General features: G+C 36.7%; 1 protein-coding gene across 3 annotated transcripts in view; it reads left to right on the forward strand.

Moving 5' to 3' along the window:
* GABRG2 (gamma-aminobutyric acid type A receptor subunit gamma2) overlaps positions 1-19,239 on the forward strand; it is a 93,111-nt gene extending 73,872 nt beyond the window's left edge. For 2 of the 3 annotated variants that reach the window (XM_054489352.2, XM_054489350.2), the window contains exons 7-10: positions 5,941-6,093; positions 12,829-13,034; positions 15,438-15,461; positions 16,808-19,239. In XM_054489352.2, coding sequence (XP_054345327.1) covers positions 5,941-6,093; positions 12,829-13,034; positions 15,438-15,461; positions 16,808-17,083 — 659 coding nt within the window. In that variant the 3' untranslated portion in view covers positions 17,084-19,239. The remainder of the gene's footprint in view (positions 1-5,940; positions 6,094-12,828; positions 13,035-15,437; positions 15,462-16,807) is intronic. The other variant, XM_054489351.2, reaches the window with a different exon arrangement.
* The last annotated feature ends 838 nt before the right edge of the window (positions 19,240-20,077 follow it).

The following is a 20,077-nucleotide window of genomic DNA, read 5'->3' on the forward strand; positions in this document are numbered from 1 at the left end:
GTGCCATTATGTAGCGATAGTATACTGATATGACTTTCTTGGCCTGACAGCTCCTTGATGGCAAAAGCTAGAGCTTAGCTATATATTTTTTTCCCTCTCTTGACCTCACAGGACCTGGTTGGCAGGAGATATTGAATGTACTCCAGAAGAGTTAATGAGAGAATAAACAACCCCGAGAATGGTGGGCAGGTGATGAATGCAGAAACTGCTTGAGAGTAGCATTTATAGAAGTTTGCAACTGATTAATTTGGAAATCTTTTATCCACAACAATGTTCTGGATCCCTTAAGCTCAGGGATTGGGATTCTGCCCAAAGATTGAGTATTCTACCTAGAATTCTAGGCACATAAAAAACCATGAGAAAATTTTGGTGCCAATTGCATGCAAATATTTGAAAACTTTTGTTTCTGTAGTGTTTATCCAAGAAATTTTAAAATAAAATGTTTTTTATATACTTTCAGATTATCTTCCTAAAAATTCACATCATTGTGTATCCCCACCAACAGTGTGTACCTCTGATCCCTGTCCACATCTTTCCAGGACCAAACATTACTAAGGAATTTATTTTTTCCTCAATCTGCCAGGCAAAAAATGAAATACTATTATTTGATGTTGGATTTCACTGATCCCTTCTGAAGTTGAGTTTTCAAATATTTTGTATTTATAAGTTCTTCATTCCTTTTTTTAGCTTAGTTAAAAATTTAGGTTTTTTTTTCTCAATGACAAATGGGAATTCTTTATATATTGGTGATATTAGCCTTTGAATTCTTATTTATTTTGGAAATATCTCACCACACTCAAATGTGGTGTTTTGCCCTTTGAAACTAGTTATAGCAGTCTTTCTTTTTCTTTTATTTTCTTTCTTTCTTTCTTTCTTTTTGTTTTTTTTTTTTTTTTGAAACAAAGTCTCACTCTGTCACCCACACTGGAGTGCAGGAGTCTGAGGTGAAGTAGAAAGATCTCCACCCACCCACTGCAACCTGCAACCTGCAACCTCCACGTCCCAGGCTCAAGGGATCCTTCCACCTCAGTCCCTGGAGCAGCTGGGACTACAGGCGCATGCTGCCACGCCCGGCTAATTTTTGGTATTTTTTTTTTTGTAGTGATAGATTTTCACTATGTTGCCCAGGCTGGTGTTGAACTCCTGGACTCAAGCAATCCACGCGCCTTGTGCTCCCCAAGTGAGGGGATTACAAGTGCGAGCCACCGCGCCCTCACTGCAGTCTTGATAACACAGAAGTCTTACATTTTACACAGTCAACCCCATAACTTTTTGCCTTTATGCGTTTTAAATTTTATGTTATACTTGACAAAGCTTTTTCCACACTAAGATTATATAGACATTCTATAGTTTTCATTCTGTAGTATTTATATTCGCTCATAAATTTGGATCTTTGTTCCATCTTAAATTTATTTTGTGTATTAGAGTGAGGTACAGACCTAATTTCAGAAAACAATTTTCCCAAATGAAAACTCAATCAACTCTCCTGCATGCCTTTGGTCAAAATCAGCCTCATGGAATTATGCCCCCAGTTCAAGTGTTTAATGAGGGATGCCAAAGCTAGATCAAATGCATTGTCCCAGAACATCTCTGTCTACCTGGGTTGTAGAAAAAGAATAATCTTATGTTCTATTAACACATTTAATTTAGAATCAGTTATGAGGCCCCCTATGTCTTAATCTCCACATTACCTACTACACTGCTCTATGCATAGCAGTGATTCAAAATATCTGTGGACTTAAAAAAGGAGCTAGAGAAAAGAATGTAAAGAAGAGTACAACACTATTTATGCCTTCAAAGATAACCTAGTAGAATAAGATACACTTTATTCAACTATGTTTTAGTTGAATAAGAATGACGAGAGAGGCACAAAGTGATGATATATTTGATACTTCATTTTTTTCACCATCCTGATAAAGCATTTAGGATATTTACAGATAATATATGCAAACCATTCAGCCCAGTGTCTACACATAGTAGGCTTTCATGACTGGTAACTTGAAAATTATTTTCTATTATTTCAGGGGTTCAATAGAGGGAAAGACTGATTTGCCACGGAATCTTCAAGTTTTTAAGATGAGATAGTTTCATGTAGAAAATGAGAATCTAAATGCTCCACTAAATATTAAATTTTAAAACTATCGTATGGTTATTCACCAATACAGCTTAAAAATAGAAAACCTGCGATTGATAGTCTCTTCCTAAAACTAGACATAAGAATCTCACACACAAAAAAAGATAAACATGAATGAATGTTTCAAATTATATGTCTCCGCTCTTCAATCATAGCCTTCATCTATAAACTCTAAATTAAGACCAAAGCAGGAATGAAACTCATACATAAAATAATGTAACTTTAATGTCGTATTTTAGGATAAATCAATACGAGGAATAAATCTGAAGTGGCAGAAGTAACCACCTTTGACTTGCTTGGCATTTAAACCTTTTGGGCTTGGGGAATCACTGATGCGGCACTTTAAGGGGATTTGATTTTATAGGCTCTTTAGTCCAAGAGTTTTTAGGAATACAAAAAGCGACGTGGCCTTGGAGATATGACAGGCATCAGGCTGTCACTGTGAAGCTGCTTTGCTTTTAAATGGCTTGTTCTCAAGTTTGAATCCATAATCCACTGGTAGAAAAGCTGTAGACTTGCTGGCAAAGATGAGAGATGCTCAGAAGCCATTACCTTATAATAGAAATTGATAGATAAGTGGACCATGGAAGTTTAGACTCTGACCTAAAGGGAAGTGGAGAATTGAATTGAGGTAATTATCTTGTTAACTTTGGACAAAATTAAAGTTCACCTTTAAAAGTGCCAGATCATTAATACCAAAGTGCAGATCCTCATTCACTTACATGATAAGGTGAAAAGAAGTTACTAAAATTGTCTAGCTTTATTTAAAACATGATAATTCATAATTTTTTATTTAAACACATTTAAAATGTGCAGAAAGCTCAAGGACTGGGAAAATAGGAGAAAAGGTACCCCCGAATATTATTATTTAAATGAAAAACCTTCCTTTATTACTTTGCTTTTCCTATCTGGAATAAGAGGGGATGCATTTGCCTTTAGTATTCTGATCAAAGAAATGAGAAAGAAAAAGATGGATGTTAATAGAAGTCATCTCAAATTAAATCTTTTACTCTCCAATCATAGCCTGTGTCTGTTATATTCTAAATTAGGACAAAAGCAGAGACCAAACTAATTTACGAAATGCTATGGCTTTAAATAGCTTATGTTCAATAAATTAACACAGAGAAGCATATGCTGTGGGAATTAGCTAAAATCTATTATCGTTGATAAAAAATTTCTACCTTCAAGTCTTTAGGCACAGTTGCTAGATAATTGCTACTTATTGATCTCTGGGAGGAAACTGATGTCCCATTGGAAGCCTAATTCCCTGATCAGTGCTAGGTCATGATCACTACCTCAACCAGGTCTGACTTAAACCAGTAACTGTATGCCAATCTACCAAAAGGAAGTGTTAAGAGGCATTCAAAACCCCACTTAGGAAATATTGCAAGGTTAGGGGACAGTCTACTCCCTCAAAGAGCAGCCAATAAAGGCCTTTCTATTTCAGCAGCTTTGAGGGGTATGGGGTGAAGCTTGAGAGTGGGAAAGAAAAACTAGACTGAGTAGTAACAACTCACTCTGCTAATTCAATCTTCTCTGCGTGAGGCTTCTAGGGCACCTTATTTTCAAATCAGATTAAATCAGCCAAGTAAGTAGGGAAACGTAGGCACAAAGCCAACTAATCAAGCTAAAAGATATGATTTGAATTTAATTATCTATGTATTTTAGAGCAAAATATAATTTAGCAAAGAAAAAAGAAGCAACATTTGCAGTGTGGCGATTCCTCAGGGATCTAGAACTAGAAATACCATTTGACCCAGCCATCCCATTACTGGGTATATACCCAAAGGACTATAAATCATGCTGCTATAAAGACACATGCACACGTATGTTTATTGCAGCATTATTCACAATAGCAAAGACTTGGAACCAACCCAAATGTCCAACAATGATAGACTGGATTAAGAAAATGTGGCACATATACACCATGGAATACTATGCAGCCATAAAAAATGATGAGTTCACGTCCTTTGTAGGGACATGGATGAAATTGGAAATCATCATTCTCAGTAAACTATCGCAAGAACAAAAAACCAAACACCGCATATTCTCACTCATAGGTGGGAATTGAACAATGAGAACACATGGACACAGGAAGGGGAACATCACACTTCGGGGACTGTTGTGGGGTGGGAGGAGGGGGGAGGGATAGCATTGGGAGATAAACCTAATGCTAGATGACGAGTTGGTGGGTGCACTGCACCAGCATGGCACATGTATACATATGTAACTTACCTGCACGTTGCGCACATCTGCCATAGAGCCTAAAGTGTAATAATAATAATAATAAAAAGAAAAAAAAAAAAGAAAAGCTATCTCATTTATTCATCTCACATTGTGAATGCAGATACAATATTTGAAACTGATATTCTCTAAGAATGTTTTTAAAAAGTGTAGTAACTGGGATGTGTTTCTGTAATATATTTTCTGATTTTAAAAATTAAAATGTTTTAAAATTTTACTTGGGATGATTCAAAATGAATGACGTGGAATTTTAAGAGCAACTTATGCATCATGACTTTAAAAAGAGACTTCAAATTGTGTCACAATAAATCGTTCTCATGCATGGCTACATGGTTATTCCCTTATTCTTTTAGTAGTTTTTCTTAATATATTCTCTGGATTATTTACGTAAATTTTGCTTCTTGTTTTCTTTTTCTTTTCTTTTTTTAGAAGGAGTCTGGCTCTGTTGCCCAGGCTGGAGTGCAGTGGCGTGATCTCGGCTCACTGCAAGCTCTACCACCCGGGTTCACGCCATTCTCCTGCCTCAGCCTCCCGAGTAGCTGGGACTACAGGTGCCCGCCACCACGCCCGGCTAATTTTTTGTATTTTTTAGTAGAGACGGGGTTTCACCGTGTTAGCCAGGATGGTCTCGATTTCCTGACCTCGTGATCCGCCCGCCTCAGCCTCCCAAAGCGCTGGGATTACAGGCGTGAGCCACCGCGCCCAGCCAAATTTTGCTTTTTAATTCAAATGTTCCATAATATATCTTCTTGATTTTTAGAGGATTTTATGTGTACGATTTATAAAGGCATTATTTGATTTGCACAATTACTTGACAAATGTTACTGAATGCCTGTTTGGAGTCATGCAGAATGCTAAGTACTAGTTTGCAATGGTGGGCTTAAATGGGCACTGTTTGTAGACTCATGCAGATGAAGTCCAGTAGGGGGAAAGATACTGCAAAAATCACCACACAAATGAATAAACACTTAAAATTTAAAGTAACTGCTATAAAGGATAACCATGTGATTCAATGAACATGTGAAAAAATGTCTCATCATAGGAATTTAGTTATAAATTCTGAGTAAAATATTCATTTATTAGTGTCAAGCACCAGGATATTCCTGTATGTTTTTTATAGATAAAGATTTCATCCTAAGAAATAAGAGGAAATTGTTACAAAACCTAGAATGAATTGCAGACAAGATACGCACAGTGTAGAAATACTGTTCCCTACCCTCCTCACCAAACATTTTTATAACGTTTGTGAAATAGGAAGAGAGGACGTCAGAAAGCACAGAAAGAAGAAAATATGATCAGTATGCTAAAAATGTTTCCTTCCATCTAGTAGACAAATTGCTTCTAAAAGAGTTGGGATTCAGTTCAGGTTGTGTTTCATTTTTGTCTTTTAACCCAAGTGGGCAAAAATAGTTTTCAACATACCATTTGTAGAAAACTCTTAATTTAAATGTGTGTGCATGACACACATTTATTAAAATACATTATTAAAAATACATGCTTATTTTTAATGCTTTCCAGTGATTGATAAAGCGTTGTATGGTGTTATCTTTGTTCTGTTCCAGGAGATTATGTGGTCATGTCTGTCTACTTTGATCTGAGCAGAAGAATGGGATACTTTACCATCCAGACCTATATCCCCTGCACACTCATTGTCGTCCTATCCTGGGTGTCTTTCTGGATCAATAAGGATGCTGTTCCAGCCAGAACATCTTTAGGTGAGAAATCTTTGTTTATGTTGCAGTTTCTCAAGATAAGTACCAAATACAAGTAATTTTTATTCCCATTTCTATGTTGATCTGCTTTAAATTTAGCCTGCAATTGCATAGAAATACCATTTGTTTCATATTCAAGAGAATTGGCATTTTTTATTCACAATAGCAAAGACTTGGAACCAACCCAAGTGTCCATCAATGATAGACTGGATTAAGAAAATGTGGCACATATACACCGTAGAATACTATGCAGCCATAAAAAATGATGAGTTCATGTCCTTTGTAGGGACATGGATGAAGCTGGAAACCATCACTCTCAGCAACCTATTGCAAGGACAAAAAACCAAACACCGCATGTTCTCACTCATAGGTGGGAATTGAACAATGAGAACACATGCACATAGGAAGGTGAACATCACACACCGGGCCTGTTGTGGGGTGGAGGGAGGGGGGTGGAAAAGCATTAGGAGATATACCTAATGTTAAATGACGAGTTAATGGGTGCAGCACACCAACATGGCACATGTATACATATGTAACAAACCTGCACGTTGTGCACATGTACCCTAAAACTTAAAGCATAATAAAAAAAAAAAAGATTTTTTATTTCTATAGTTGGGTTCTCCTTAGTTACCTTGATAAGTTTTCTTGAGTAACTTTTCTTAAGACATTTTAGTTAACTGTTTTTTAAAAACCATTTTAATATTAACAAATGTGTTTGTTTAGGTCTCTGGGTAATATGCTGAAGCTGCTCGCACCAGCTCATGCAAGTTGATTGTGTTTATCTCTTCCCATCTTGGTATACAGTGATGTCACATTGTTAATGTGAAATCAGCCAAGAAGGAAATATTAACAACATGGAAACAAAAGTCAGGGCCTTCTTTTTTCTAGAATTAATTGTTACACATTTACCAGCATGCCATTTGCTGTTGGCTATTCCCCACATGAATAATTATTGGTTTAACATTTGAAGTAATTGGCTCTTTACAGAACAGCCATGGAAAAAAATATTTTTGAGAAAACATATTAATCTGTGAAATTTTTTGGGGAAAAGCAACTCAAGATTATTTGCAATTTGCTCAATCTAATATGTATGGTGATCTTTGTCTTGAATTTTCACATCTGTTTCTTCACATGGGGAAGAAGACTCACACAGACTAAAACAAAGCCCAACACATGAAACTTTTTAAAACCTTAACTAAAACCTTAACTAAAAATAAAGCTAGTGAGACATGAACAAAATTCAACACCCTTTCATCAGCTATGTAAAACCTAGAACCACATCCCTTGCTAACTGTCTAAAAAGTCAGTAGGGTGTAATAGCTAGGAAATTGGGTTTTGGAGTCCCACAAATATGGGTTTGACATCACACATTTAGTATAACATTAGAATGTCGTTTAATCTCTAATTCACAGTTTCCTCATATACAAAACATGTATAATTTCCTGTACCTAACTTTCTGGGTTCTACTAGGGTTAAATAAAGTATTCGATGCAAATTGCACATAAATAGTAAAGCCTCAGAAATGTTGGCTACTATAGTCATTTTCTGACAAAATGGTCTGTACTAAGTTATTAAGCTGAGGGCAGAAGTGATTACTGGGGGAAAAGACATCATTTGCATATCTGTCCTCTTCCAAACCTAATTTAGTTTCCCATCTGTTTCAAAAGAAAGTTATTTTGATTTTTCCTGTTATATGTGGTACTTTGTGCTACAAGTCCTTCTCAAAAATTAAAATATCTTGTCTAATGCTACATGCTGAAACAAACCCCAAATATTTTGAGCCTATTACTTTAGGACTATTACTTGTCACTATGAACAGATACATACTGCATTACAAGCTTCTATGTCTCTCATCAGACTGTCAGTCTTGTACATCTCTAGTACAGTGCCTGGAACATGGCTGGTACCTCAAATAATTGTTCAATTGATGTAAACACTTATGTATGGCTGGAGCAAATACATTGATGTATTCTAATCCACCCTCTTCCCAAAAACATTTTAAGGAAGAGATTTCCAATCAATCTCTCCTTTGAAGCCTGGATTCTTGCTGGCCAAAATCTCTCTCATGACTTCTTGGGTAACTCATTTAACCCACTCAGTAAATAAGTATTCACTGGCAAAGGATCATGGTGGAAGAAGGGATCAAAGTGAGTGAGTTTTGGAATGAGCGAGAGGCCCTTGAGCAAATAGCAGATAGGTGCTTCTACTTGTTTGTAATTTGTAAGTCAGGAATGCTCAATATGGTCTCGATGTCTTTTCTCTTCTTCACAACACCTGCATGTAGAAGTTGCTGTAATGATCATTATTATCACAATTTTTAGAGCTGAGCTAAGGAAGTAGAGGTGCTGCAAGGTTAGATGACCACCACTCCCAGTTTGTAGATGAGGATCTCAAACCTCCCTAAGATTCTACCATGATAATATGGAAGATGCCAGACCCGTATCACCTCCCCAGTCAGGAATCTACAATAGGTCCCATCTGTCTGGCACTTCGTGCCACATATTTTTCATGTATTTGTGGAGCTAAAATACTGTGGTTCAGAGCACAGCATTTGAAGTCGGGCTGCCTAGGTTTCTATCTCATCTCTACCACTTACTATCTTGAACAAGTTTTTATTCTTCCAATGCTCAGTGTTTGTCACCTGTAAAAATAATAATAATAATAGTAATAATAATACTTACATTATAGAATCATTAAGAGGATCTTGTGAGATAATAGAGAGAAAGTGCTTGACACAGTATCTGGCCAAAGGAAAAGATCAATAAATCTTAACTACTTTGTTTGCAATTAAAAATATCTCCCAAAAGTCATAATTATGGATTCCTATTCTCAAATGTAGACTGAGCATCTTTGATCTTTCTTGTATATACTATGCATTGATTCATTGTTTCACACATTCATTGAACAAACATTTATTGAGCCCCAGCACGATGCTCCACTGTGGGGTTATGGTAGTCATCAAGACAGATTCTGTTTTCATAGAGTATACAGACTAGAAAGGGAGATTGGTTATTACATAATCAGGAATAGTATAGAAAAGGGCCAATGGTATTTATAAACATAGTTCCCTTGATCATCTCTTTCCTGTATTAAAGGCTACCCTTCCTCTATAGTTATTTAAACCAACACCAGTCTTTCCACTCTCTGGAATTTCATAACAAGTATGTATTTAGGAAACTTTCATATTAAGCTACAATTAAATGACCCAAGAGAACCACATGGTTCTTGGAAATGTAGCTAAACTCTTCAAAAATGGCTCGGACAAAGACTTGAACTGATTAGGAAGATAACAGTAATTTTATTTCCTCTTACTTATCCTTTATTCAAGAGTGTTTTTGCTTTTCTCAGTTTTCTTCTAAGCATATTCTACCAGTTACCTACTTATTAGAGAATAAAAGCTTTACCTCTTTTCCTGTATGACACTGGTGCTTTTCTCAGTATCTTCATCTTCTCTTGCCTTCCAAGTCTCTCTATCTCTTTCTTTCTCTCCCTTTCCTTTCTTTCTCTTTTTCTTTCTTTCCTTCCATCCTTCCTTCCTTTCTTCCTTCCTTCCTTCCCTCCTTCCTTCCTCTCTCTCTCTTTCTGTCTGTCTGTCTATCTGTCTTTCTTTTTGACAGAGTTTTTACTCTTGTCACCCAGGCTGGCGTGCAATGCCACGATTTCAGCTCATTTCAACCCCCGCCTCCTGGGTTCAAGTGATTCTCCTGCCTCGGCCCCTCGAGTAGCTGGGATTACAGGCACCCACCACCAAGCCCAGCTAATTTTTTGTATTTTTAGTAGAGACGAGGTTTCACCATGTTGGTCAGGCTGGACTCAAATTCCTGACCTCCTGATCCACCCGCCTCGGCCTCCCAAAGTACTGGGATTTCAGGTGTGAGCCACCATGCCTGGCCCGACCTGTTTCGAAGTTTCCCTAGCACTTCCGTTTGACAGAGGAGAATCTGACTGTCCCCTAGAAGTCTCTTGGTTAGCAGTAATAGTCAGAATTGCACATCATTAAATAATGCAAACTTTATTTTTCTTTTCTGTCCCCCGTAAGAAATATAAATAACAAAACCTGGTAAAAGTGTGGGATTATTGCTTTTAGAGTACAGAAAGATGCCTCCACTCAGGATTAGAAATGCCAAACTAGAATCATAGAATGGTAAGCTAGGTGGACCTTCAAAGAATTAGTCCCACAGATGAGAAAACTGAGGCCTAGAGTGTTAAGATGACTTAAGTTCCTATAGCAAGAGCTAGAACCTATTTGAATACTGAATCCATTTTGCCTTTAGTATAAATAACACAACTTTTACATGAGAGAGCTCCTCAGGACCTTCAGATTATGAGACTGACGTGCTGCCTACTGCGCTAAGGAGAAATAACACCACATATCTACAACTATCTGATCTTTGACAAACCTGAGAAAAACAAGAAATGGGGAAAGGATTCCCTATTTAATAAATGGTGCTGGGAAAACTGGCTAGCCATATAGAGAAAGCTGAAACTGGATCCCTTCCTTACACCTTATACAAAAATCAATTCAAGATGGATTAAAGACTTAAACGTTAGACCTAAAACCATAAAAACCCTAGAAGAAAACCTAGGCATTACCATTCAGGACATAGGAATGGGCAAGGACTTCATGTCTAAAACACCAAAAGCAATGGCAACAAAAGCCAAAATTGACAAATGGGATCTAATTAAACTAAAGAGCTTCTGCACAGCAAAAGAAACTACCATCAGAGTGAACAGGCAACCTATAAAATGAGAGAAAATTTTCGCAACCTACTCATCTGACAAAGGGCTAATATCCAGAATCTACAATGAACTCCAACAAATTTACAAGAAAAAAACAAACAACCCCATCAAAAAGTGGGCGAAGGATATGAACAGACACTTTTCAAAAGAAGACATTTATGCAGCCAAAAAACACATGAAAAAATGCTCACCATCACTGGCCATCAGAGAAATGCAAATCAAAACCACAATGAGATACCATCTCACACCAGTTACAATGGCAATCATTAAAAAGTCAGGAAACAACAGGTGCTGGAGAGGATGTGGAGAAATAGGAACACTTTTACACTGTTGCTGGGACTGTAAACTAGTTCAACCCTTGTGGAAGTCAGTGTGGTGATTCCTCAGGGATCTAGAACTAGAAATTCCATTTGACCCAGCCATCCCATTACTGGGTATATACCCAAAGGACTATAAATCATGCTGCTATAAAGACACATGCACATGTATGTTTATTGCGGCATTATTCACAATAGCAAAGACTTAGAACCAATCCAAATGTCCAACAATGATAGACTGGATTAAGAAAATGTGGCACATATACACCATGGAATACTATGCAACCACAAAAAATGATGAGTTCATGTCCTTTGTAGGGACATGGATGAAGTTGGAAATCATCATTCTCAGTAAACTATTGCAAGAACAAAAAACCAAACACCACATATTCTCACTCATAGGTGGGAATTGAACAATGAGAACACATGGACACAGGAAGGGGAACATCACACTCTGGGGACTGTTGTGGGGTAGGGGGAGGGGGGAGGGATAGCATTGGGAGATATACCTAATGCTAGATGACGAGTTAGTGGGTGCAGAGCACCAGCATGGCACATGTATACATATGTAACTAACCTGCACATTGCACACATGTACCCTAAAACCTAAAGTATAATAATAATAATAATAATAAAAAAGAGAGCTCCTCATCCTTCTCTGGTTGATAAATATAGGTTGTCTTGACATTGTTCCCTGTCACTAAATAACCACTGGAGAGGACAGATTTGGATAGGTGCTGTTGTATAATTAGTAAGGTATGAGCTTTGAAATCACTCATGTAATTTCTGTGTTCAATTCTGTCCGCTACTTACCAACTATTGGATGTGGTACTGGTCCTTTAGCCTTGTTCTTCTGATCTATAAATTCAGAATGAAAATACCTGCTGTGAAGATTCAAAGAAACGATGTATATGAAGCGCTTATCATTGCCCTTGGCAGAAGGAAGTTTTCAGTAAATATTACCTATTATGTTACTTCTAAGACACTTATTTTAATCCTATAATAATCTAAAAAGAATCCATCAATCAGAGCGTGTCACTTACACATAACCCACCTCCTCTATTTAGCATCTTTGAATAATTTCTCCTTGCACTTGGAATAAAATGTAAAGTGTCTGCATGTGCCACATTTTATAACTTCCTTTTTATCAAAATAATTTTAATCCCCTTGTCCCTCCGCAGGTTCCAGGTCTTCTAAAAATTTAAAAAACAGACAAGATTTCTCTTTCTCAGAACCCTCCCTTAATTTAATAATAATCAAAAGGTTAGTTTCTTCTTACATTTTAATCTTTACTTTAAACATCAACTCCTCAAAAAGTTCTTCTCTGAGCATTCCATCTAACTAGCTTCTCCCCATCCCTGTATTCTCCATGGCACATACCATACTGTGACATTATACTTTTCTCTGCTGACATGATTCACAGTATATCTCTCTCACTAAAATATAAGGAACATAAAGGCCAGACCAAATCTATTCATCAGTGTTTCTCATTTCAACTGATACATAGTAGACAGGCAATAAATATTTGTAAATAGAGTGAATTAAATCCACTTATACCTCCTTTCCCATTGCTGAAACTGCCCGTCAGAAGTCGTGAAACAATGTAGTCTCACGAGTGACTCAGTTACCCAACTTGCTTATGCAATCACATGACCTGTTTCATTACACCTCTCTTCAGGTATCACCACTGTCCTGACAATGACCACCCTCAGCACCATTGCCCGGAAATCGCTCCCCAAGGTCTCCTATGTCACAGCGATGGATCTCTTTGTATCTGTTTGTTTCATCTTTGTCTTCTCTGCTCTGGTGGAGTATGGCACCTTGCATTATTTTGTCAGCAACCGGAAACCAAGCAAGGACAAAGATAAAAAGAAGAAAAACCCTGTATGTATCATTTTCCATTGGGACCACTGAAATTTTAATGATTTCAGTTGAGTTTGTTTTCATTAGCCTATCTGCAGGCTAAGGCTCAGCAGTTTGGGCTCCAAGATGAAAACACCATGTATGAGTTTAGCCAGGCCATAATGATTCATTTACGGTCATTAGTTACTTGAGAGAGACTTGAGTCTGCTTCTATTTTTCTATGTCAGAATTCTTATGCAAATATAACTACTTGCTCTCTTTATTTTGTGGAGACTAAAGCCATTTTTGAGAAATGCGACCTTCTTCTTGTTGCTATTATTCCAGGTTTCACTGATTTTTTGAGATGGAGTGTCGCTCTGTTGCTCAGGCTGGAGTGCAGTGGCGGGATCTCGGCTTACTGCAACCTCTGCCTCCTGGGTTCAGGCAATTTTCCTGCCTCAGCCTCCTGAGTAGCTGGGACTATAGGCGCACACCACCACGCCTGGCTAATTTTTGTATTTTTAGTACAGACGGGGTTTCACCATATTGGTCAGTCTGGTCTCAAATGCCTGACCTCAGGTGATCCACCTGTCTTGGCCTCCCAAAGTGCTAGGATTAGAGGGGTGAGCCACCGCGTCTGGCCATGATAATATTATTAAATTACTGATGTTTTAAATTAAAACTTCCATCTAAGGCATTACACTAGGAAGCTATAAGGTCCTTGAAATTTCAAGGCTGACTACATTTTTGCAAATGATTTAGTGTGTGTGTGGAGGTGGAGTGTGGGTATTGTCATCAGAGCATTTCTATTGATTTCATTCTCAAAATGTATCTTTCTGTTTTAAAAACAAATGATTTACTATTATATGGGCAAGTTAGTTAGCCTTCTTGTGTGTTTTATATATCTATTATTTAAAAACACTTGTCTTATGGGGCTGCTATGAGAAATAAATGTGGCAATGAAGGGCAAAACAAAAAATCCCAAAATATTACATAGTACTCTACACATGAATGTACTTAACATTAGTAGTTGGTGATGATAGTTGATATTGATGATTTATACAGTTATCAGCCTGGATTGATTTCAGTGTCACAATTTGAAAACAGGGAGGATGACTTCTACTTGCCACCAAACTTTAAATAGTGAGGATGAGGCACAAACACAAATGCAACTGTTTTTTATTGTGAGTGTTGAGGAGAGCACACAGTTGTTACCCATTTACACACCTGAACAAAGTGGCTGGCTCTTAGAAGTCCCCATGAAAGTTAAGGTCCATTCCCTTCCAAGATATGGGCAAAGAGAATCACCTGACAATCCTGGATCGTGGCCTTCTGCTTTGAGAGCCATAATACTTTCTAGCTATACAACCCAGAGACTTTGGAGGTTGAATTGTAAGGAAGGAATTTAGCTGATTCTAGGTTGTATTCTGATGCAGCTCCAGAAACCCAAGTGAAATACTACAAGAGTAATGTGTTTATTTGAATGTAAGACTTTGGAACATGGAAAGAAAGAAACATCATTATTCTTGATTTAAAAAAATGCTTGTCTTTAATTGCTCAAATATTTACAATGCTTTATGCAGTCCTTCCCTTCCCTGTCTGTTTTGCCTCTCTCTGACTTTCCATTTTCTCTATCCTTGTTTTATTTTCCTTGTTGTGTTGTTTTTGTTTGCTCCCTCTTGTTCACTTTCCATTTCACTCTCCCTCAAGAAGGTGGTTCTATTGAGAGTTGGCATATTACCTGCCAGCTATAACAAGGACATGAGGACTGGCTTTCAAACAAGTTCTGATGAATCCTTTGGAAAAAGCCCCTTGGTCCTCTCTGTCAGCTACGCCATTGCAGAGTAGATTTTGTTGCCAAGATAGAGGCAGATTCCTTTATTCAGGGTCATGGAAATGGCAGAAGAAGAAAAGGCAGAGGAGAACAGGATAAAAAAATTGAGAAAATGAAATTACCTGAGAATTTCATGCACTTCTTTTTAGGTAATTAGAAGATTTATCAGAACTAGCAAGAAAATAAACTAGGAATGAGAAGCTGAAAGTTTGTTTTCCTGTTTAATATGCCTTTTGGATAATTGTGTCAAGACTCACCTATTAAGTTATCCTTGATGATAATTAGAAAATAGAATCATGGTATTTTTAAACAGGGGAACCAGGCAATAGAAAACTTCCTCGCAATTGAACAACTCTGGCTTCTTCAGTCAAATAATTGTAGATTAATTTATTAAAAATTTCACTAGTAATTACAAAATTACACTTAACTTTAAGCAAATACTTTATCCCAAGCTCAGAACTCTCCTTCTGTGTTTATAATTTCAGTTCATTTCACTTACTATGTTTTCAAAATGTATTTTTAATTTATCTTGTCTCTTTTTTTTTCTTTTCTTTTTTTCTCCTTTTTATTAAAAACAAATGCAATTCTCTTTTCTGTCTACAAACCCAAAGCTTCTTCGGATGTTTTTCTTCAAGGTATAATGTTTTTGGAATGGAAATTCACTGCATGCAACTGCTGAATTTAACTATTAATGCTTACATGGTGTTTTATTTTGTTTTATGAGTAGACATTTTAGCATTCTACTAGAGATAATATGTTGGAGAAAGTTCTACAGACTTCTAGAGTTGATTCAGCAACTATACACTAATTCACATAGGTTTTAATCTTACACCAAGCTCAAAAGCTATAATCCCTATGAGATGTCATAGGTAAAGAAGGCTGCTGGCTGCTTTATCCATCAAAGCCAAAATGAGCTTCCTCTTTTCTGATGAAAATGGGATTGAGTCTTACTGGTTACACCTACCAAGTCTGTACTCTTTTAAAACTAAAATTTAACTCTGTAAATCTTAATTCAAAATGGATTGGTGCATTGTTGTTTTGTAAACTTAATGATTTCTGTTTTTCTGAACACTACCTGTAAGTTCTGTAAGAACAATATTCTTTTTGAAAGGCTTTGAGTTAAAATATCCATTCCTTATTTCCAGAGTGATCCCTGGGCCTGTTGGCTCTACTATAATATGTTGCAATGAGATTTCTATTCAAATATGATAGCTGATTCTGAGACATTAGAATTTCTGTTTACATTATCCTAAAATGAAATCATCCTAATTAACATTAAATATATCATTTAGTTGTATAGATATTTACCAACTGGTCTAGCAGGAAATTTGACAAGTAGTAACCTTCTTTTCTCAATTTCCGTTCCCATGTAGGTAAACATTGTTGACATTCTTAAGCTTATAGATGGTGAATATTAGAAAAAGTATCATAGTCCCTTAAAACATAAGCCATACCATGTGGTATAAAATCAGGAAAATTCTATATTTATATAGATTTTAACATTTTCTATTAACATTTAATACATTTGCACAGTGTAATGGGTTTTCTATTTGCCTATAACTAAGCATGACACAATATTTGATTTCAGAATTGATGCATTTTTATTTCTCTGTTCCACTTACATGCAGCACCATCAAATGCCTTCATGTAACCAACGTCACATCTAATAGTTACTAGAATAAGATTCCATGTAATTTGATTTAAATATTTAACTTTGAGTTCTTTTGGTGTTCAATCTCCTTGCTATAGCTATTAGCTTGATGATATTATTTTCAGCTGCACTGCTTAAGCTCAAAATTTGAAATCTGCAAATGTGCTATCTTTCTAAGTTCAATTTTACCATTGTAGATCATGATGTCATAGCAATTTCCTGAGTACCCATTTTCAGATTCATCATCACATTGGTGACATTGTGGAAAAACAACCTAGGATCTCTCGAGAACAATTAACTGATTCCTCTCCTTCCCTACCCTCGTCCCAGGCCCCTACCATTGATATCCGCCCAAGATCAGCAACCATTCAAATGAATAATGCTACGCACCTTCAAGAGAGAGATGAAGAGTACGGCTATGAGTGTCTGGACGGCAAGGACTGTGCCAGTTTTTTCTGCTGTTTTGAAGATTGTCGAACAGGAGCTTGGAGACATGGGAGGATACATATCCGCATTGCCAAAATGGACTCCTATGCTCGGATCTTCTTCCCCACTGCCTTCTGCCTGTTTAATCTGGTCTATTGGGTCTCCTACCTCTACCTGTGAGGAGGTATGGGTTTTATTGATATGGGTCTTATTCACTGAGTCTCATGGAGAGATGTCTGTTCTAAGTCCATTTAAATAATCCTCTATGTGGTTGACAATGATCTGAATTTGTTTCTATGTCCAAACCTGGTAAATTTTATAATGTCATATTGTTTGTGCCCAGCCCTCCTTTGGTTAGTGTACTTTGAACTTTGATGTTTGCTGTGTTTCAAACCTGCAAGGCAAAGTAAAATTAGAGCAAGAACATTCAAACCAAATAAGATATTTTTCAGCTACAGCAAATGAAACAGTGAAAGCCCTGACTATTTACAGTAGTGATATCCTTACTAGATTCATAATGCAATTAGATAAAAAAGGTCCAAAACTGTACCCTATGTTCACTCTGGGTCAAGTTGTGATAAATTTGATCCCAATAGAATACCTCCCTCATTTAAGAAAAACCATAACTCACTTTAAATATGAAAGTCTAGTCCAGAAATCTATTACAACTTTATCTCAAGATAGGAAGAAAATTTCCTCCACATTCATGTACAATGATGTAAATATTTCAATAACTTAGAATGCTTCAAGTTTAGTGCATGCATCTCTTTAGATCCAAAATAAATGGATTGAAGTTATCATCCTATTGTCTTTTATTTTGTGTCCTTGGGCTATAAAAGAATCCTGAATGTAATTATAAGGATTTGGGTTTGGAAATGGAGGGAGGAATTTTCATTGCCTTCTCCCTCATGCATGAAGATTCGAACAGCTTATTTTTTCCTTGTATGACATATTACAACACTTTAAGTAAAATATAGACTGAATAATCAACATTTGCCACCTCTAAATATGCCCAATTTCATAACTAGAGTATAAAGTAATTGTATGTGCTTGCCGCTATTTTTTTCTTCCTTTTAGGATGATAGATCATAACAGAACTTATTCTCCATCTCAAGATCTGCTTCTAGTGATTGTGAGTGCCTTGTGGGCAGAATCCTTGTCATTTCCTCTTTGGGTCCGTAGCACCTTGTGTAGTGCCTGGCACATAGTCGGTGCTCAATAAATATGGTTTGAAGTGAATTGCCCTCACATGCTTCTGGAAAATCTCTGTGCTGGCCTGAAACCAGTGATTCATCTTCTCACATAGGTGTTGTCAAGTGATATTTGATTTTGTAAAAATAACCAGTAGGATCCAAAGAACTTTAGCTATTTATGTTCATCTTCAAAAAATTATTTTAGGCAAAGTCCATACTCCTTTTAAAACAATATTTATGTCCTATGTTTGTGTATAGAAATGAATCTACTAGGGCATAATTAGAGTTTGTGTATTATTTTTCCAGGTTTGGGGATGAGTCAGTCCTTGCCCATCCACAATTTTGTTTGTGAACTTATAACAGGAATAAGCAAAATTCATACCTGACTAGTGTTCAGAATGTAGTATTCTGTGCGAAAAAGTATTGAAGATTAGCTTTTAAAAACCGAAAAAAAAAAATGAATGACTCACATAGAGGTTGAGCCAATGACTGTGGCCTCATTAGATTACACTGTAGTTAAACAAAGCAATTTCTCCAGACTTAAAACATGATGAGTTGAGCTCTATCTTCATGTACTCATCCTGAATCCTTATTTTTCTAAAATAGCACCCTTTGTTAATTATTTTTATGGAAATTATTACTCTGTCATAATTAAATCATAGCTAGTATAACTTTACAGATAACCTAAAAAGAATAGAAAAGAAGAGAGAGTGGCTTTGTCAATATAAAACCATGTAAAGTCATCATCAAGTCATCTGGATGAATCTTGAAACATATTTAGCTGCCAGTTTTACAAACGTTTAATATATCAGTGCTCCAGTATATAACCTCAAACAAATGTAAATAGAATGAATTATTTTCTTGTTTTGAATTGTCAATATATTAAATGTTGACCCTTTGGGAGAGTTGTTGGCAAGTTTCAATGGTGAGAAACGTATCATTGTCAACTTGAAATGTGTTCTGTAATGGGGACACTACAAAAAGCTAGCTTTCCAATGTGTGCATAGTATTGGCAATATGAATATATATTATATATAATCTAATACTTATTATAAGCTGCTCCCTGTCTATGTATTTGGAAACCTTTTCACAAAGGGAATTGCCTAACATGTGGACTTTTACAATAAAAATGCTGCATTCTAATCCATGGTGGCATCTCAGTAGTCCGGTGGGACTGTTTGTCTTAGAGATTGTGACCTCTCTTTCCTGTCTCATTTCCCCAAATCCCCTCTCAGTGAGATTTATCTGTGAGCTGTGTGACTGTGTTTTGCATGGTGGTACTCTTCACCTCAAAAAATTAAGAGAGACGTGTGGGTTGTAGAGTGAAGAAGAAAGGCAGACATGTAATAAAGTAAGTAAAAATTCAAGCCTCCTCTACCTCAAGAATTTCGGTGTGATTAACATTAATTCCAGTGCCAGACAAAGTTGGGATCCCAGCTTACTGTTTACCAGTTGTTAGACAATTGTCAATTCAGCCTTTAGAATCCTCCATTAAAAATAATTTATGTATTTGTTTATTTGTTTAGAGATGGGGTCTCCCTCTGTCACTCAGTCTGAAGTGTAGTGGTACAGTCATAGCTCACTGAAGCCTCAAATTTCTGAGCTAAATCGTTCCTCCTGCCTCAGCCTCCTGAATAGCTGGAACTACAGATGCATGCCACCATGCCCAGCTAGAAGTCTCCATTTTAGCAGCTATAAATTAGATATACTAATGCTAACGTATGTAGTGACACTCAACAAATGGTCAAAAGCTCTCTCCCTCACTTCCAACGCCTTCCATGCACTGCTGTCATGCTCCCTTCATCCTAACAAACTAGCTTCCCTAATAGAATCCAGCATTAGGCATATAAGCCTTTAAGTGACTCTACATCACTCTATTTTATTTTTAGGAAATATTTGTATTGCAAGTCTTTTAAACTATATGTTGGAAATTTCTGTCTCATTGGAAAAAAATTTACACATTACATTAGTTATTTTTAAG

The sequence above is a fragment of the Pongo pygmaeus genome, chromosome 4, assembly GCF_028885625.2.
Source record: "Pongo pygmaeus isolate AG05252 chromosome 4, NHGRI_mPonPyg2-v2.0_pri, whole genome shotgun sequence".
Taxonomy (NCBI): Eukaryota; Metazoa; Chordata; class Mammalia; order Primates; family Hominidae; genus Pongo; species Pongo pygmaeus.